This window comes from Sarcophilus harrisii, chromosome 4 (genome assembly GCF_902635505.1).
Source record: "Sarcophilus harrisii chromosome 4, mSarHar1.11, whole genome shotgun sequence".
NCBI classification, from domain to species: Eukaryota; Metazoa; Chordata; class Mammalia; order Dasyuromorphia; family Dasyuridae; genus Sarcophilus; species Sarcophilus harrisii.
The window spans coordinates 91,162,887-91,178,935 of NC_045429.1; the positions used below are offsets into that span (position 1 = coordinate 91,162,887).

General features: G+C 33.8%; 1 protein-coding gene across 8 annotated transcripts in view; it reads left to right on the top strand.

Annotated features, from left to right (window-relative positions):
* The first annotated feature begins 3,700 nt into the window (after nucleotides 1-3,700).
* The window catches only part of PTPRC (protein tyrosine phosphatase receptor type C), a 133,737-nt gene continuing 121,388 nt past the window's right edge, over nucleotides 3,701-16,049 (top strand). For all 8 annotated transcript variants that reach the window (XM_023501842.2, XM_023501843.2, XM_023501845.2 and 5 more), the window contains exons 1-2: nucleotides 3,701-3,803; nucleotides 3,895-4,010. In XM_023501842.2, coding sequence (XP_023357610.1) covers nucleotides 3,944-4,010 — 67 coding nt within the window. In that variant the 5' untranslated portion in view covers nucleotides 3,701-3,803; nucleotides 3,895-3,943. The remainder of the gene's footprint in view (nucleotides 3,804-3,894; nucleotides 4,011-16,049) is intronic.

The following is a 16,049-nucleotide window of genomic DNA, read 5'->3' on the forward strand; positions in this document are numbered from 1 at the left end:
AGATAATAAATAGAAGGGCCAGATTTGAACCCAAGTCTTTTATTTCCAGAAACAATGGTTTTCATTGAATAACAATTTAATTTAATTTAATCCAGTCTTTTCAAACAGATTGCTTTCTCTATCATGCCTACTCTCTCCTTAATCTTCAATTGACTGGCTTCTTCTGTTCTATTACAAATTTATTCAGCCATATCTCTTTCAACCAAGAAAAACCTTCACTTGATCCTTTCAGCCACTGTAGTGATGGTCCCATATCTCTCTAGCCTTTTATGCTAAAACTATTCCTTGAGGGGAAAAAAAAAGTTTATAATAGGTACCCAACTTTCTTTCATTTCATTTTCTTCTTAACTCTTTGCAGTCTGACTTTTGACTTCATCATTCAATTGAAACAGTTCTCTTCAAAGTTATCAATAATATATGCCCAATATAATGACCTTTTCTGAAATCCAATCCTCTTTAATCTCTTTGTAGTCTTTTCCCCTGTTGTTTACCCTCTTCACCTTGATTCTCTTCTCTCTAGGTTTTTATGACACTGATCTCCTTAGTCTTTCTTATGTCTCTCTGACTATTCCTTCTCTGTCTCCTTTTCATCCAGATCATGCCCATTAACCATAGGTGATCCACAAGGGTCTATCTTGGGTCTTTTCTTTATCCTCTTTACTATTTCACTTAACAACCTCATCAGCTCCATGTTTTCAATTATTTCTCAGATCGACTTGTCAAACAGCCTCTAGGCTTTCCTAACTTTTAGATTTCTGAAACCGAATGCCTTGTAGACATTTTAAACTCATCATGCCCCAAATTGAACTTTTTTTCTTTCTCTCCAACCTCCTCCCTCTTCTTAAGTTTTCTTATTATTGTCGAGGGTACCACTATCTTGTTAGTCACCCAGACTCACTATCTGACTGCTATCCTTTATTCCTTACTCTTTCATCAGCCACATCCAATCTGTTGCCAAGGCTTCTTTATTTGACATTCAAATATGCTCTCTTCTCTCCTCTAACCACACTTTCACCCTGATCCAGGGTTTCATTATTTCAAGCTCAAACTATTGCAATGGGTGTTTAATCTGTTTCCCTGCCTCAAGTCCCTCCCTCCTGCAGTACTTTTCTCCACTCAGCTGTCAAATTGTTCTTTCTAAAGCACAGGTCTGACAATACCATCATTCTGATTCCTTATTGCCAAAAGGATTAAACATACAATCCTGTTTGGCTTTGAAAGCTTCTCATAATCTGGTTCATTCCTACCCTTAGTCTTTTTTGCCCTTTCTCCTATCCACATACTTTGTGATCCTGTTATTTGCTTCCTTTCTCTTCCTCGAATATGACATTCTCTCTCACTATACTGAACATTTCCACTGGCTGTCCCTCAGGCTCTCTCACATTATTTCTAGCAATAAGGTTTCCTGACTTTCTTCAGGTCTCAGCTAAAGTCCTACCCTCTGCCAGAAATCTTCCTCAGTCTTCTTTAATCTCAGTGACTTCCTTCAGAAGCTACCAACCTAATTATTTTGTTTATCTTGTTTTATATTAGTATTTGCTTGTTTTCTCTCTCCTTAGAATAAGCTGTTTTTAACTTTCCTTTGTATATCCAGTATTTAGCTTAGTTCTTGGCACGTACTAGGTGCTTAATAAAGCTTAATTGACTGACATATGATAAACTAATTTGTTTTTATAATCATCAAAAAATAAAACAATCTGTATAAATAGAACAATAGTTTTGCTTAGTAGATTAAAGTGCTAGAATTATGGTTCTGATTTCCGTAGGGTGCAGTGAAACATCTGGATTGGAGGCTATACTTCCATCCCTAGACTGTGGTTTATAAGTACCTACTTTCATTGGCTGAACTCCCTTTACTTGTTCCATTAGCTACTTTTCCACTTTCATTGCATCCTGCTTAAGAGTTTAATTGCTGAATACAATGATCAAGTTTACTTTTAGTTGATTATACTGGCAGTTCAGTTTCTGCAGAAGAGTCAACATCAAGAAGGGAATCTTAGACTTGGTCCTTTTTTTGTCCTTCCTGTAGCCTTCTTAGTTAATAATTCTACATGAGGAGGGAAAGCGACTCTTACCCTCTTCAATTGAGGGCATTCTACAGAAAACCCTGCAAGGTATAGTGTGAGATCCTGTGTTTGCATCATCCTGCTGTCCATATTTGTTATCCTCTTTCTTCAATTCAATTGTAAATGAACAGTGAGGATTTTGTCTCAATTCATAGGTAAAACAATATTACAAGTGAGTCTGGCTCAAGCCTGAATCCTGTTAGTCCAGATTAAATGTTGAGATAAAATGAGGTCCTCATAAGTTATATTTAACAGATAACAATAACATTTTATTTAACCATATCTTAGAAAAAAAATATTCTCTAGCACTTAATTTGGGTAGATACCCCCTCCCTAGGTCATCTACCTATGGAAAGTCTTTGGATGTTTGCCGAGTTTCTAGTAGTGGACCTTTTTAGTCCTATTTGTGATTAGGAAGTCACAACAATACAACTTGAGGCCATCAAGAAGCTATGCTATGAAGGTGTGGCTTGAGTCTGAACATGCCCTCTTCCACTCCCATCAAGTCAGAGGGACAGTTTTGTTGCCTTGTGGGAGGAAGTAATTAGGTGAACACCTGTTGTGGGGGGAGGTCAGATGGGAAGTGTAAGAGGAAAGAGAATAACATTTGTATAAAACATACCATGTGCCAGGCAGTGTGCTAAGTGCTTTATACATGTTGTGTCATTTGATTCTCATAACAACTCTGTGAGATTGGTCGACAAACCCTGGTAGATATTGATCCTTGTCAGTTAAGTCAACTAGCTTAATTAGAATTAATTAATAATCAATTTCATTCCTGGTATTGTGTTAGAATACAAGAATAAAGTTGAAAACAATCCTAATATTCAATATGTAGCACTTACTAGTTAGCTGATCATGTACAAGACATTCTTTGTGAGGCTCAATTTTCTCATCTGTACATCAGAGATAAACATATTTATCTGCTATATCTCACAGGATTGTGGGATTCAGATGAGGTAGTATATGTAAAATGCTTTGTAGACCTTAAATTTATAGGGAAATGTTCATTTTTAGTTAAAGTACCGAGTATATAACTTGATTGCACTCCCTTATCTCCATCTCTTAGAGCCTCTAGCTTCCTTCAAAATTAAATTCAAATACCATTTTCTATATGAGACTTTTTTCTGATCTCTCTTGCTGCTAATGTCCCACTCCTAAAAATTGTTTTCTATTTTCTTTGGATACTTCTTGACTCTTTAACCCAACTCTATCATTAGCATAGAATTTGTGGTCCACAATTCTGTTGAGTCCCATTTCTAGGAAGTCAAGGGCCTATAGGATAGGTCTGTGTTCTATGGTCAGTCAGTTAGTAGTCACACAAACCTATCCTGATTCTCAGATTTTTATTTTCATCTTTCAAATAAGAATAATACTGAGAATTTTCTGGGATTTTGACAGAATTTATCAGAAATGTTGTCTGTAGCAAAAGAAGCATTATTTAGGGAGTTACAAAAAAAAAGGATTGTCCTTTCCTTAGAGAAAAATGATCTCTTTAAAAGGGCCTCTTAATTCATCTCAGAAACAAAAAAATGGCTAGAAATAAGGAAGTACAATGCCACTGCACTGACTTTGAACGAGTCTCAACTTCCTGGAAACAGGACTCTATAATATTTTTTTGAGAAGTAGGTAAAACTGGATCTGACATCACTACCTAGTAGTGCTTGTAGCTGGCAAGTGGTTAGTTGAAGGGTTACAGAGGAAATTGCTCTCTGACTGATAAGACAACCCAGCAGAGTATGCGCTCTCAGTTATTTTATTTTTGATTCTGTTTTACAGAGAAATACTTTTTTTCCCCTCAAGTAATAACAATTATTTTCCCTTTCAGAAGGACGGATGCTGTTTCATTAGGATACAGTTGATCCCCAGACATAATCATGTTTTTGTGGCTTAAACTCTTGACATTTGGCTTTGCGTTTCTGGACACTGATATCTTTGTCGCAGGTATGTGCTTGGCTCTTCATGGTTTCTTGTTTGAAATTTTATTTTAGAAGAATTTTTCTAAGATGACCATAACTAATACTGAAAGAAAAGATTGCAGTGAGTGTCAATGTAGATTTGGTAGCTTAGAAATATGCTTTGCAGAAATGCCAAAGTTCCCTTAGATAATATGGAGGTGTAACTTGAGTGACAGATTACAATGCTTCCTTACACTGGAAAAGAGTATGTCTTCTTTTTGGAAAAAATCATGATAAAAAAAAAGTGTCTTTTTCAATTTTTACCTATTGCTCAGGGCTCTAAAAAAAGTAAAACATTTCTTTAAAAAAGAAATAAAATCTTTAAACTTTTTACAACATGTCAGATTTTATGTTTTATTATTTTTTAAATGAGAAAATCAGGATTTTTAAAAAACCTCTACAATATTTTTAACATCCTGCTTTTGCGAAGCTATACAGAAGGGCTTTGGTGGCATGTAAGCCACTCCCTGTTCTCAGCCCACAAATTTGCTTCCTCAAATTTTGATGACTACTCTTAGCATTTTGCTGAATTCCAAATTTATATGATGATGTGGAATCATATGTCAGGGTTAACCTTCTTTTGATTCCTATGACTAAAAAAGTTTTCGTATCCAGGTTTTAGTCTCACTGGAGAGCCATGGATGCACTTGGGTACTCTTTTTCTGCCTTGGCAACCAAGGAGCCAACACCCTTCCTGGGTATATTCGTGAATTTTAGATATCTGACTTGAAAAGCTGAGGAGACTAGTCTTAAGAAGACATAAAATTAACTTTTCACAGAAGTATTTTATGCAAATTTTGGCTTATTGTATTTTCAGAAATAGTTTTAATTCAATTACCTGATTTGGTTTGAGATCCCAATTTGTTGAAGGACTATGTAGTGAATATTTGATAGCATTTTCCATTCTACTACATCTCTGTTGGTCCCAAAGATAGTGAAAATCATTTGGATTTAAGAGTTCTTTGTGTGTGTGTATGATTTGATTAATATTAACTTTGCAGAGTGACTCTAAATACTTAATATGAAGTTGATATTTTGGGGAGCTTTCTAATAAACTAAATGGAGTGAATTGTTTGTATTTTCTTATTCTGTTTTCATTTTGAAACCTTTCTGTACTCTCTGCTGATCTCCTTTCTTCAAGAGAGGCAGGTTAGCAGCTACCTCCTGAGCCTATGCCATTGTGAAGTTCTACTTTTGCTAACACAAGGGAGTAGATGAGGAGGGGAGCCTGGAATGGAGTTTTTCTTCCAATGATAGATGTTGTTGCTCTCCCCTATGTGTTTGGTCAGCAGTGTCTCTTGGTTTGGAATAGCTATTTATATGTTTGCTATCTCTATCAAGTAAGGAGTCTTATTGAGTAGCAAAAATCAGGACAGTAGCAGTTTGGATTTCAATGTACTTTCAATGAAAGAGAAAAAATAGTGCACCTTTTTTGCTAGCTCTAAATTATAGCACATTTTCATTTCTATCAAGTTTGTTCTTACAGTCTTTCTGTCTTGCAAATAGAGATATTTTATTGGAATAATAAAGAAAATTTCATTTTTAAAAGATGTTACTTTTATAGTCATATTTCATATGGAAATGGGTTCAATTTTTAGAGAAGCTACATTAATAAGGTCACAATATTATTAGTGGTAGATAACAGAATATTTGATATATTTTAAATTATTAAAAATCAAGAACTTGGTCCTTTTGTCTTTGGAAAGGCCTAGTAGAGAGCCTTGTTTATACTAAACAATCAAATATTTTTCAAAGAATAAATGAATAGTGAAATATATATATGATTATGTAATATATATAAAATGCATATAACAATGAATATTACATATGACACATCTATCTATATAATATGTTTATAACATTGGAATGAATGAAGTATTATTGTAAACATATAGCACTATAAAAATTATGTGGTATTTAATGATCTAAGTGCAGAGTTTAGCTAATTACTCTATATAGAGTATTCCTGTACATGGCATTGATACATGGCACCGATAACATAGGGAGTTTATGCATTTTGCAATATCTCAGACATAAAGAATCTTCATGATGAAATGTGTATTTTAACAAGCAAAATGTTATTAAAATATAACATTTTGCTTGTTAAAATTGATAAGTATTTGCAAAAAGAGCTAAAGAAAGGGTAACATTCTGAAAAATAGTGAATTTAGAGATATAAATCACAATATAAGAGAAAATGTATTAATCTTTAAAAGAAATGATTAAATAAGGAGTTGTTAAATAATGAAAATGTGGCAGAAGGTAACAATGAAGAACTTTATAGAACTTTCAGAAAGTATTGTGATGTACTCACTTAAGACTGATCCTTGTAGGTGTATTAAAATATACATTATGACTGAAGATTAGCCACTAGCTGAGGTCCACTCAGAAGTTTTCAATTCATTCTGAAAGGATCTCTCCTACAGAAGTAATTTTTGATTTTGGTTGTGAATATAATAGGAAAATTGAATTTGCTTTACAGAATGCTTTAAGCTGATTTTGCTAAAAAAAATAAGTGATTATTTAATGGTCTATATCTATAACTTATCTAACACATATATGGAGAGCATTCTTTTTCAAAGACAGTATTAGTTCTTCAATAGCCATATTTTTTTATTATACCAGTTTTGAGGTCAAATGATTTCTTTATCCTGACATGAATACTTGATCTCTACACTTTATAAGACATAAGGATTTTTTATGACCTTAAGTAGTTTCTGCCTTCAAAGAATTTTCCTTCCTTCCTTCCTTTCCTTCCCATATCTTTTTTCTGCCTTTCATCACATTATTTGGATGACACGAAAACTGATTCTGAAAAGTCCCAAGATTTTAGCTTTGTCTCTATGGATAGAAGCCATATATTCTTTGGGAGGACAACTGAATTAATCTCAATATGTAAAAGAACAGAAAATAGTCAAAATGTTAAAAATGGATATAAATGTTTTTGATTGCAAACACAAGAGTGGAAGATGACAAAATCTGCATAAAAAGGTGCCTATTGGGCATGGAAAAAGTGATTTTTATCTAGTTCAGGGAAAGTCTCAGGAAATATTAATGGTCATGTCTTTTGCATACACATACTTCTCTCTGAGCATTCTCTTTCTTTTCTCTGGGGAAGAAAGTACAACTAACCATGGCTGCAAAATTTCTGGACAACTTGTTGGAAAGAATTTAGTTTTGAGAGGGGTGTTAATAGGACTTCTTTAGAAGATGCTAATGGAGACAAGGTCCATTTGTACTTGATATAAAGAAAATATCTTGTCAAATAGGAACATGAAGGATATCCTTGCCTATGGTAATGTTGTAGTGAATTAAGCTATTTTTTTCATCCTAAGGCATTTTTACGGACTAATCATTAGTGAATTATTAAAGCTGGAAGGAATTAGAGATGACTTTGCCTAATTCCCTCTTTTTATAGATAAGTACTTTACCATTTGAAATGTTCAGGGTAGTGATCTATCCAGTTCTAATTGAATATACTTGTAAGGGAAGATGGTACAATATGGAGAAAGGCAGTGACAATCATTTCTAACTGTACTTTCCTCTTGGAACAAATATTTGCCTTATCAATTTGCGATGGCCATATGTTGATATGATTTCTTGTCCCAATGGGCTTTTGTCAATGTTTCCTCTCCTAGGTCTATTTGTAGCATTTGACATGGTGAACCATTCCTTTTTTCAAAAATCCTTAGTTTAGCTTTTAAGATTTTCCATTGTTTCACTTCAAATTACCTTTCCATGTATATATTTTACAACTTTCCTGTGTAAAAACTCATCTTTTCCATCAATTTCTTCCAATATCTCACGAATATTATTATATCTATATCTTAGCTCTTGTCCTTCTTCTTGCCTAAAAAAATCCTTTGCAATTTTCTGAATCTTCCTATCCTTTAAGGACCAACTCAAATTCAATCTTTTCTCTATTACCAGTCTCAATACTCTTACTTATAAGAAATTCTCTGGCATTCCATGAATTCCTCATTTATGCTACTCATTTATCACGTATTTTTAGTTACAATTTTTATGGATCGATGTCATCTTAAATACAAGGCAAGTTTCTTGAAGGCTAGGATTTTATCTTTTTTCATATACCCCACAGAATCTAACAAGTACCTAATTTATTAGTTGACAAATTCAATTACAAAATTAAAAAAATAATAATATGTGGGGAAACTAAAGGTTGAGGAAAAGAAACACTAAAGGTTGATCTCCCTTTTCCTGTTCTTTCCATTTGTTTATTCCTGTTCTAAGGTTCGAGTCAAGTCATTTATGAAGTGCAAGATTTTTCTGACATCACTGGAGGCTTTTAATCAAAGTGGGAGTAAGGGTACAAGTTGGATTAGGTGACCTCTAAGATTTCTTCAAAATCTGATATTTTGTAATTCTCAGGTCTTAGTGTGAGGAGGTCATCTAAAACATTATTGTTTATTTTATTAATTATTAATTATTATATATTTAATTACATGAAATATATAATTTATTATATATAATTAATTATTAATTTTAATTATATACAAATTGATTATATATCCTTGTATGATAGATAATTTGTTTTTATATATTTATCATATTTCCTCACTTAATAAAATTTATTTTATTTATTATATATTTATTATCAAATTTATTATATATATTTATTGATCAACTCTATTACAACTTCCTGAGGGCAGTGATTGTCATATAGCTCATTATATTTCCAAAATCAAGAATAATACCTTATTTTATATAAAATATTGAACAAATGTTTGTGAAGAGGACAGAAGAGAAAAAATGGGTGTAGAGAAAAGAAAAGGAAATAAAAAAGTGATATACAAAGAAGAAGGATTTAAAGGAGTTTGAGAAAATATACAAAAATGATACATTTTAAACTTGAACTAATATAGAATAGAAAACACTCTATAATTACTCTCTGAAAAACACATGTTCATAGGAGGCCCAGAGGATAAAACACTGGATTTGGAATGAAAAAGGCCTGCGTTTAAACCAGTTTTAGACACTTATTAGCTGTGTGATCCAGAAACAAAACAAAACAATCAAACAAACAACCCTCCTCTCCAAATCCAAAAAAACCCAAACCCTCTGATTTAGTTTCTTCATCTTTAAAATGATGATAATGATAGAACCTAACTCTCAGGGTCACTGTGAGTATAAGGTGAGATAATATTTAGTGCTTAGCAAACTTTTAAACACTATATAAATTCTATTAGTCCTATTTAAAGAGTTTCCTGAGACATTGAGAGGTTAGTGACTTATCAGAATCAGAGGGTCAGTAAGTACTGAAGAAAGCACTTGAGCATAGTTTTCTTAACTCTTGAAGCAAATTCTTTATCTGCTATCCTAAATTTTCTCTTAGCAACATATTTCTCCAAAAATCTCCAGATTTTTCAGATTTTATCCATTTTTCTCCTTTCCCTTCCTATTCTTTTTACTACTCTTCTTTCCCTTTGGGAAAATCTTCATTTATTGATAGTTTATATTTGTAGATACTAACTTAAAACTTCCTTAGTATTATGAAGCATATTCATATCAATAGAATTCATTCAATTTATTTTGCTGTTAAGACCATTGAAATAGTACATTTTGTTCCATTTTATAGATGAATAAAAGAGGAAAAGATGTGCCCAGTAAGAGCAAATTAGTGGTATGCTTTGTACATTGTATGTGACCTATTTTATAAACACAAGACACAGATAGAAGGATCTGAAAGACAATTTCTAAGTGGATGATGCATTAAAGAATACCGATTTGATGGAGAGGAAAAATGAGAAATTGATATAATTAGATTTAGTATTTGAAAGGATATTATAGCTCATCTAGTCTTTCATTTTGCAGGTGAAGAAATTAAATGTGAAGGAATTGCTTTGCTTAAAGTGAGCATAAAGTCAAATTTTAACTAATTATTAAAAAAACTATCTTTTTTTTAGCTGTTAGTTTTGTCTAACTGGTTATTGAATATGGTTTTTCTCTTGCAGAGAAAAAACAAAAACCAAAAGATAACCAACCAAAAAAAAAAAGTCCCCAGGATCCTCACACTAGCCAGTCATCATGTCAACTCATGAAATTAGTCACAGAGGAACCAGACCAGAGAGTATAGATAATTTAGTTTGCTCTTATGCTACAATTGCAGTCAGCACTTTAAAAGGTGGGGGGAAACAGTGAAACATTTGCCATTACTCTCATTTTTTTCATTTTTAAATTAAATAAAAGAAAGAAAAGCTCAGTTTGGAACTCATTTGTTATTTAATTATAATTTAATTAATTATTAAATATTTATTATAAATTATGAGATTATTTTATGTTTTTTCATTGTGGTATAGTAAAAAGAGCACTAAACTTGGATAAATGCTGAATGTAGTTTTGTGGGCCCCGAGTTCAAATCTTGACTCGGCTATTTTCTACCTGTGTAATGTGGGCAAGTCACTTTATTTCTCATAGTCTGAGTTTCCTTCTTGATAAATTAAGAGAGGATTAAAGTAAATGATCTCTAATTTCCTTCTAAATTTGTAATCCTGAGTTTGAAATACCATAAAAGCTTAAAGCTGAATTCAACTTTAGACACACAAATTATCATCATTCTACTGAACCTTAAAAGATAACTGATTTTTTGCCTATTTATTTTTTTACTGAAAGGAATTGGTGGTGAGAGAAGTATTCTGTGAGAATCTATAAAAAGAATATGCACATCTGAATCTGTTAAACCCTACATTGTTGCTTGATATGTTTTATCCTTGACCTTGCAACATGCAATTCACCTACAGATGTGACTTGGACAAGTTTGCTGATGTGCACTGTTTGCTTGTATTTGCACTGACTTATTCAACTAGAAAATCAAATCCCATCAAAGCTGTTCTTGGGATGTTATGCCACAGATATCATCTTGGAAGAGCAAAAACAAAAAATATTGTCAAAAGAATCCAAAGTTTCCTTAGGAAATTTTTATCACAGGGAGAAAAAGTCAAATATCATTGACCTTTTATTTGGAAGGTTAATGCTCTGACTGCAGCTGCAAGGAGCTAAACATCTGTGACTGAAAGAAATAAGAATATGGCTTACATTTGCAACTGATAAGCCCCTTAAAAGGCAGCATCAGCACCTTTTTCAAAGATCTCAAAACCTCAAGTGAAGGTCTAACGTCAAAACTATTTGTGTCTTGTACTGACAGAATACGACCATGAAACATAAGCTATTTTTTTTTCTAAACTTGAGTTATAACAGTTTAGAGTGAAAAAACCTTGGCCTGACTATTGCAGGGTCTTTTGTTGAGATAAAGATTGAATTTTATGCTAGTCATCAATTGCTCTTCCAGTTACCTGTGAATTTGCAAACCATTCAATCTCAGTGGTGCTTCTAGAATGGATCACCTTTCCCTATCTCTTTTCTTTCCCTTTTCTCCCCTGTTTCTCTGTCTCTCTGTCTCTGTCTCTGTCTCTGTCTTTCTCTCTCTCTCTTTTTTTTGTCTCTGTCTCTCCTCTCTTCTTATTTCTCCTCTTTCAAAGAATTGGAAAGAAACCTGGACTTATAGTTGAGAGACTCTAATATCTAGGGTTTTTTTTTTAACTTTGCCACTAATTAGCTATAAATAATTTCACCCCTATAGTCCCCGTTTTCTCACCTCAACTGTACAAGATGAAGATAATCTCTATTTCTAGTCCTTTTGTTTTGTGCATTTATAATACTATTTTGAGTTAAAGCTAAGAAGATGAATTTTTAAAGGAATAAATATAAAATATTACATTTTAGGGTGCAAAAAATCAACTCCAGAAGTAACAATTAGAGAAGAAATAGCTGAAAGCAGTTTATTGTGAAACCATCTGGAATACTGAATAGTCTACAAGCCCAGTATGAATCAACAGGGTAGTCTGGAAGCCAAAAAATGTGTTCTTAGATTGAATTAAAACTGATCATCTGGATTCCAAGCCTATACTGATGGTGCCACTCTAGGAAAATCACTTAACCTCTTTTTGTCCTGATATGTCTCGAAGATACAAATTCCAGAGCAGTTGTATATTTGCATTGGTGGAGGGAATCTCTGTACTAGAACTTTCCTGTACATGAAGTCATAGGCTCAGACCAAAATAATGATAATTATAATTACTTCAATTTATATAACACTTTAAGTTTTATGAAAGACTTTCCTCACAAAAGCCCTGTTAGAGAGACAATATAAATAATACTAATTTCAATTTTAAGAATAGGAAGCTTTGCAAGGTTGTCACTGTGTATGGTCACATATAGAGCAAGCCAGTTTTAAAAATCCAAGTCCAGAGATTTATCCATTATGCCATATTGTTATTCAAACATCATTGTGCTATTCATTGAGGAGGAATATATTTCCCAAGACTAGGGAGGATGAGTTAGTTCCAAAGCTCTTTGTCCCTCTAAGAAAATATCAAGAATGTTCAGTTCTGGTGTCTATATTGAGGTAGGACATCCAGGAGAGGACAATTGGGATAGTGGCTTTAACTCCTGTAAGGGCTGATTGGAGAAACTATGGATCTTTAGGAAGGAGAATAGAAGACTTGAGGAGGGTGGGGGGAAATATATTCAATATTTAAAAACTTTCATTTTAAAAATTGGAAGAGTGATTAGATTCATTGTTTGGCTCCAAAAGATAAAAATCACAGAGCAAAGTGACAAATTTATACTTGATGAAAAGAAAAACTCAGGTTGAACTGAGGAAGTTGTGAGATCCTTCTCACTGGAGATATTGTATGCTAAGTATGTCATAGAAGAGAGTCTTCTTCAGTTATGTTTTGGATGAGATGACCTTATTAAATCTATCACCCTGTGTAAATCACTTAATCTTTTTTTAACCTTTTTCTTCCTCTGTTTTCTCATCTATGTTGCTGTTGTCTAGTCATTTCAGTCATGTCTGACCCTTCCTAACCCCATTTAGAGTTTTCTTGGAAAAGAAATTGAAGTGATTTGCCATTTCTTTCTGTTGCACATTTTGCAGATGAGGAAACAGAGGCAAACAGGATTAAATGACTTGCCCAGGTTTTTCTAGCTATTAAAAAGCTGAAGCTAGATTTGAACTCAGAAGATGAGCCTTCCTAAGTACTGGCCTGGCACTCTGGCCATTCTGCTATCTAACTTCCCTTCCTTTTCCATAAAATGGGTTTAAAGATTGCATCTACCTCACTATCTCACAATGCTTTGCAAGCTTTGTAGCAATGTGTTATTATTACCATTATCATCATTATTATGACCTTTGGGCTCTGAATTTCTGTACTTCTGTGATTCTATAGATTGCATAAATGGCAGACCAGGTCCAATGAGACACATGAACAAGCTCATCTTTATATAGGAATGAAAAAAGATTAGGAAAATTAATTTTGGCATTTTGGGAATCTGCACTCATGCCCCAACAGGCCGATTCAAACAAATGAACAAGTGTTTTAAAATGTTGCTTGTTGTTTTTATTGTTGATTTTTAGTGGTTTTCTTTTGTTATACTTTTGATCAGCTATACATACTTTATCTCCAAATGTTTATCCTCTGTACTGTTAGTAACAGAATTATTTTTTCTCCTACACACTTCGTTTCATACAGCACACTTCTGATTAATTCCCCTATGTCAATACATCCTCAGTTGACTCGGTTGCTTAGGTTTCTAATGGATGATCAATGGAAGGACTTCTCTTGCAATCTTCTTGCTCATGATCTTTTACACATTTTAGAGAATAATGTGATTGGGCTAATTTGATACCCTGCTCTTTTTCACAAGGAGGCAAGTAGGAAACTGTGCAGGTATTTGTCCTTTGAACTAACTACTCTTTCCTGTTTTGAACCCAGTGTAAAATGGTAACTGTACCACACTTCCTTGCAAGCTCAACAGATCTCTCCCCTGCATGTACCCTAGCCACTCAAACTTTCTTTCCAACAGGGTTCAGTCAGTCTTAAGGAAAAATATTTCTAGTCCTCTTCCCACTCTGTGGTTTATTTAATTACCCTGGTGGAAGTGCTGTTTCCATTCTGCACTAGTCTTTTTGGTTCTGGCATCCCTAACTTGGTAGAAGTGACCTAGAGAGTAAGGCTTCACTTAAGCTCCCTTTTACATCAAATTCTCACAATATGGTATTGTTGTTAAGATACTTGCAAATAGAGATAGGAATATACATTAGGAACTCTACTCGCCATTTTTTTGTTAATCTTCTCTTAGTCAATGATTTTACCACCTTTTCCACACTGCAGGTGGGAGCCACTAGGCTTTAATTTCTCCATTGGAGTTTTATTGTTCTCCTAACCTCCTCAGTTTCTAATTTTCCTGGTCTCTGATTTTAAGATTGGGAAAAAAGGATTACTGAGCACTAGCATGGGATCACCCTAGACTAGTGTTACTTTGAATTTTGAATAGGGCCACTAGACAAGTAGGATCAGAGAACCATGATGGACATGTTATACTTGAATTTCAGCATTTTACATTTTGACAAACTTTCTCATAATAGCTTCATATAGAGAGACAGATTTAGAAAGAGCTCAGCTCCAGTTTGACTTTTGACATATAATGACTGTCATACAGTCATTATATATTAGAGAAACTTAGGCACTTGACTTCTCGTTGCTCTAGGAAATTCTCTGTGATTCTAAATTTCAAAAATTGTGCTTTACTTTAATGGGGAAAATGAATTATTTCAATTCTCTGTGATTCTAAATTTCAAAAATTATGCTTTACTTGAATTGGGAAAATGAATTATCTCACTTTATGTTCTTTATGCTATTGACATTGCAGGTCTAGTGCCCATCCCTATCATTGTATATCTTAGGTCTGGTGTGTTTGTACAGCAGTTACTTAGATACAATGGCCATCTAGCATAGTCCCATGCCCACAGGAGCTGTTTTATGAGTGGTTGTAGACTGGATATTGACAAGGGGATAATGTGACAAATTTCCTATAATGTCTATGGCTAGCTTTGTTGAGGATCTCTGGATGGGTCTTGGTCTTAGCAGGAGAGTCACCATGAGGATGGTCAGGAATAGTCTGGAGTCTGAACTCGAGCTCACACACACTCGAGTCTCTCGAGTCTGCTTATTTCAAGCCCTCTCAGCCCTTATATACCTTGGTACAATTACATCACTACAGCACACTGAGCATGTGCCAAATGTAGAGCCATTACATCACCTACTAAGTACTAAGTATACATGAATTAGAGAACCATTATCTCATCAATCATACTGATTAAACACCCTGCTGCTAAGTATCTTTGCTTCAAGTATACTTTTCTTAGAGTTCTGGCCCTCTACAATTTGCCGATATAATTTACTGAATAAAATTCAATGCAACCAGAATTTTTTAGGTGTCTAATATGTGCAAGATTGCTAAGGCTGCAGAAGAGATAAAAAGAAAGAATACAAAAATCTCAGAACTAGAGGACTCAAATCTAGGGCTTATAAAGGACTCTAGCAGCTATCCATTCCAAACTATGCATCTAATGGCTCTCCACTATAACATAACTAAATGGTCATTTAGTCTCTACTGAAATCCTTTGGGAAGGGAGAACCACCATCAGGTAGCACATACTACTATATAGACAGCTCTAATTATTGGGAAAATTTTTCCTGACATCAATCCTATTATGGCCCCTTTCCAACTCTGTCTAATATTCCTAATTCCACCCAATGCCAAAATGACCAGTAGGAGAAAAAAGAGCAAACCTAACCACCTATTCTCCATTCAACTACTGGAATACAGCTATCATATCTTACAGGAGCCTTCTTTTCAACAGAATAATATTTCGCTAGATTCCCATATGCAATGGTCAAAGTCCTTAACCATTCTGAATTTAGAGGAAGGCTCCTCTGGACATTTTACCACTTATTCATGTCTGTCTAAAACCACAGTATTCAGAAATGAACACAATACTGCAAATGCAATGTGATGGGGGTGGAATGCTATGGAACTCATCTCCCTTTTGAAAGTAATGCCTCTCAATGCTATACAAAATTATATTAGATTTTTCTTTCCTCAGCTTTCACAATGACACTATTGGCCTTCACTTAACTTGAAGTCCATTATAACTTCCAGA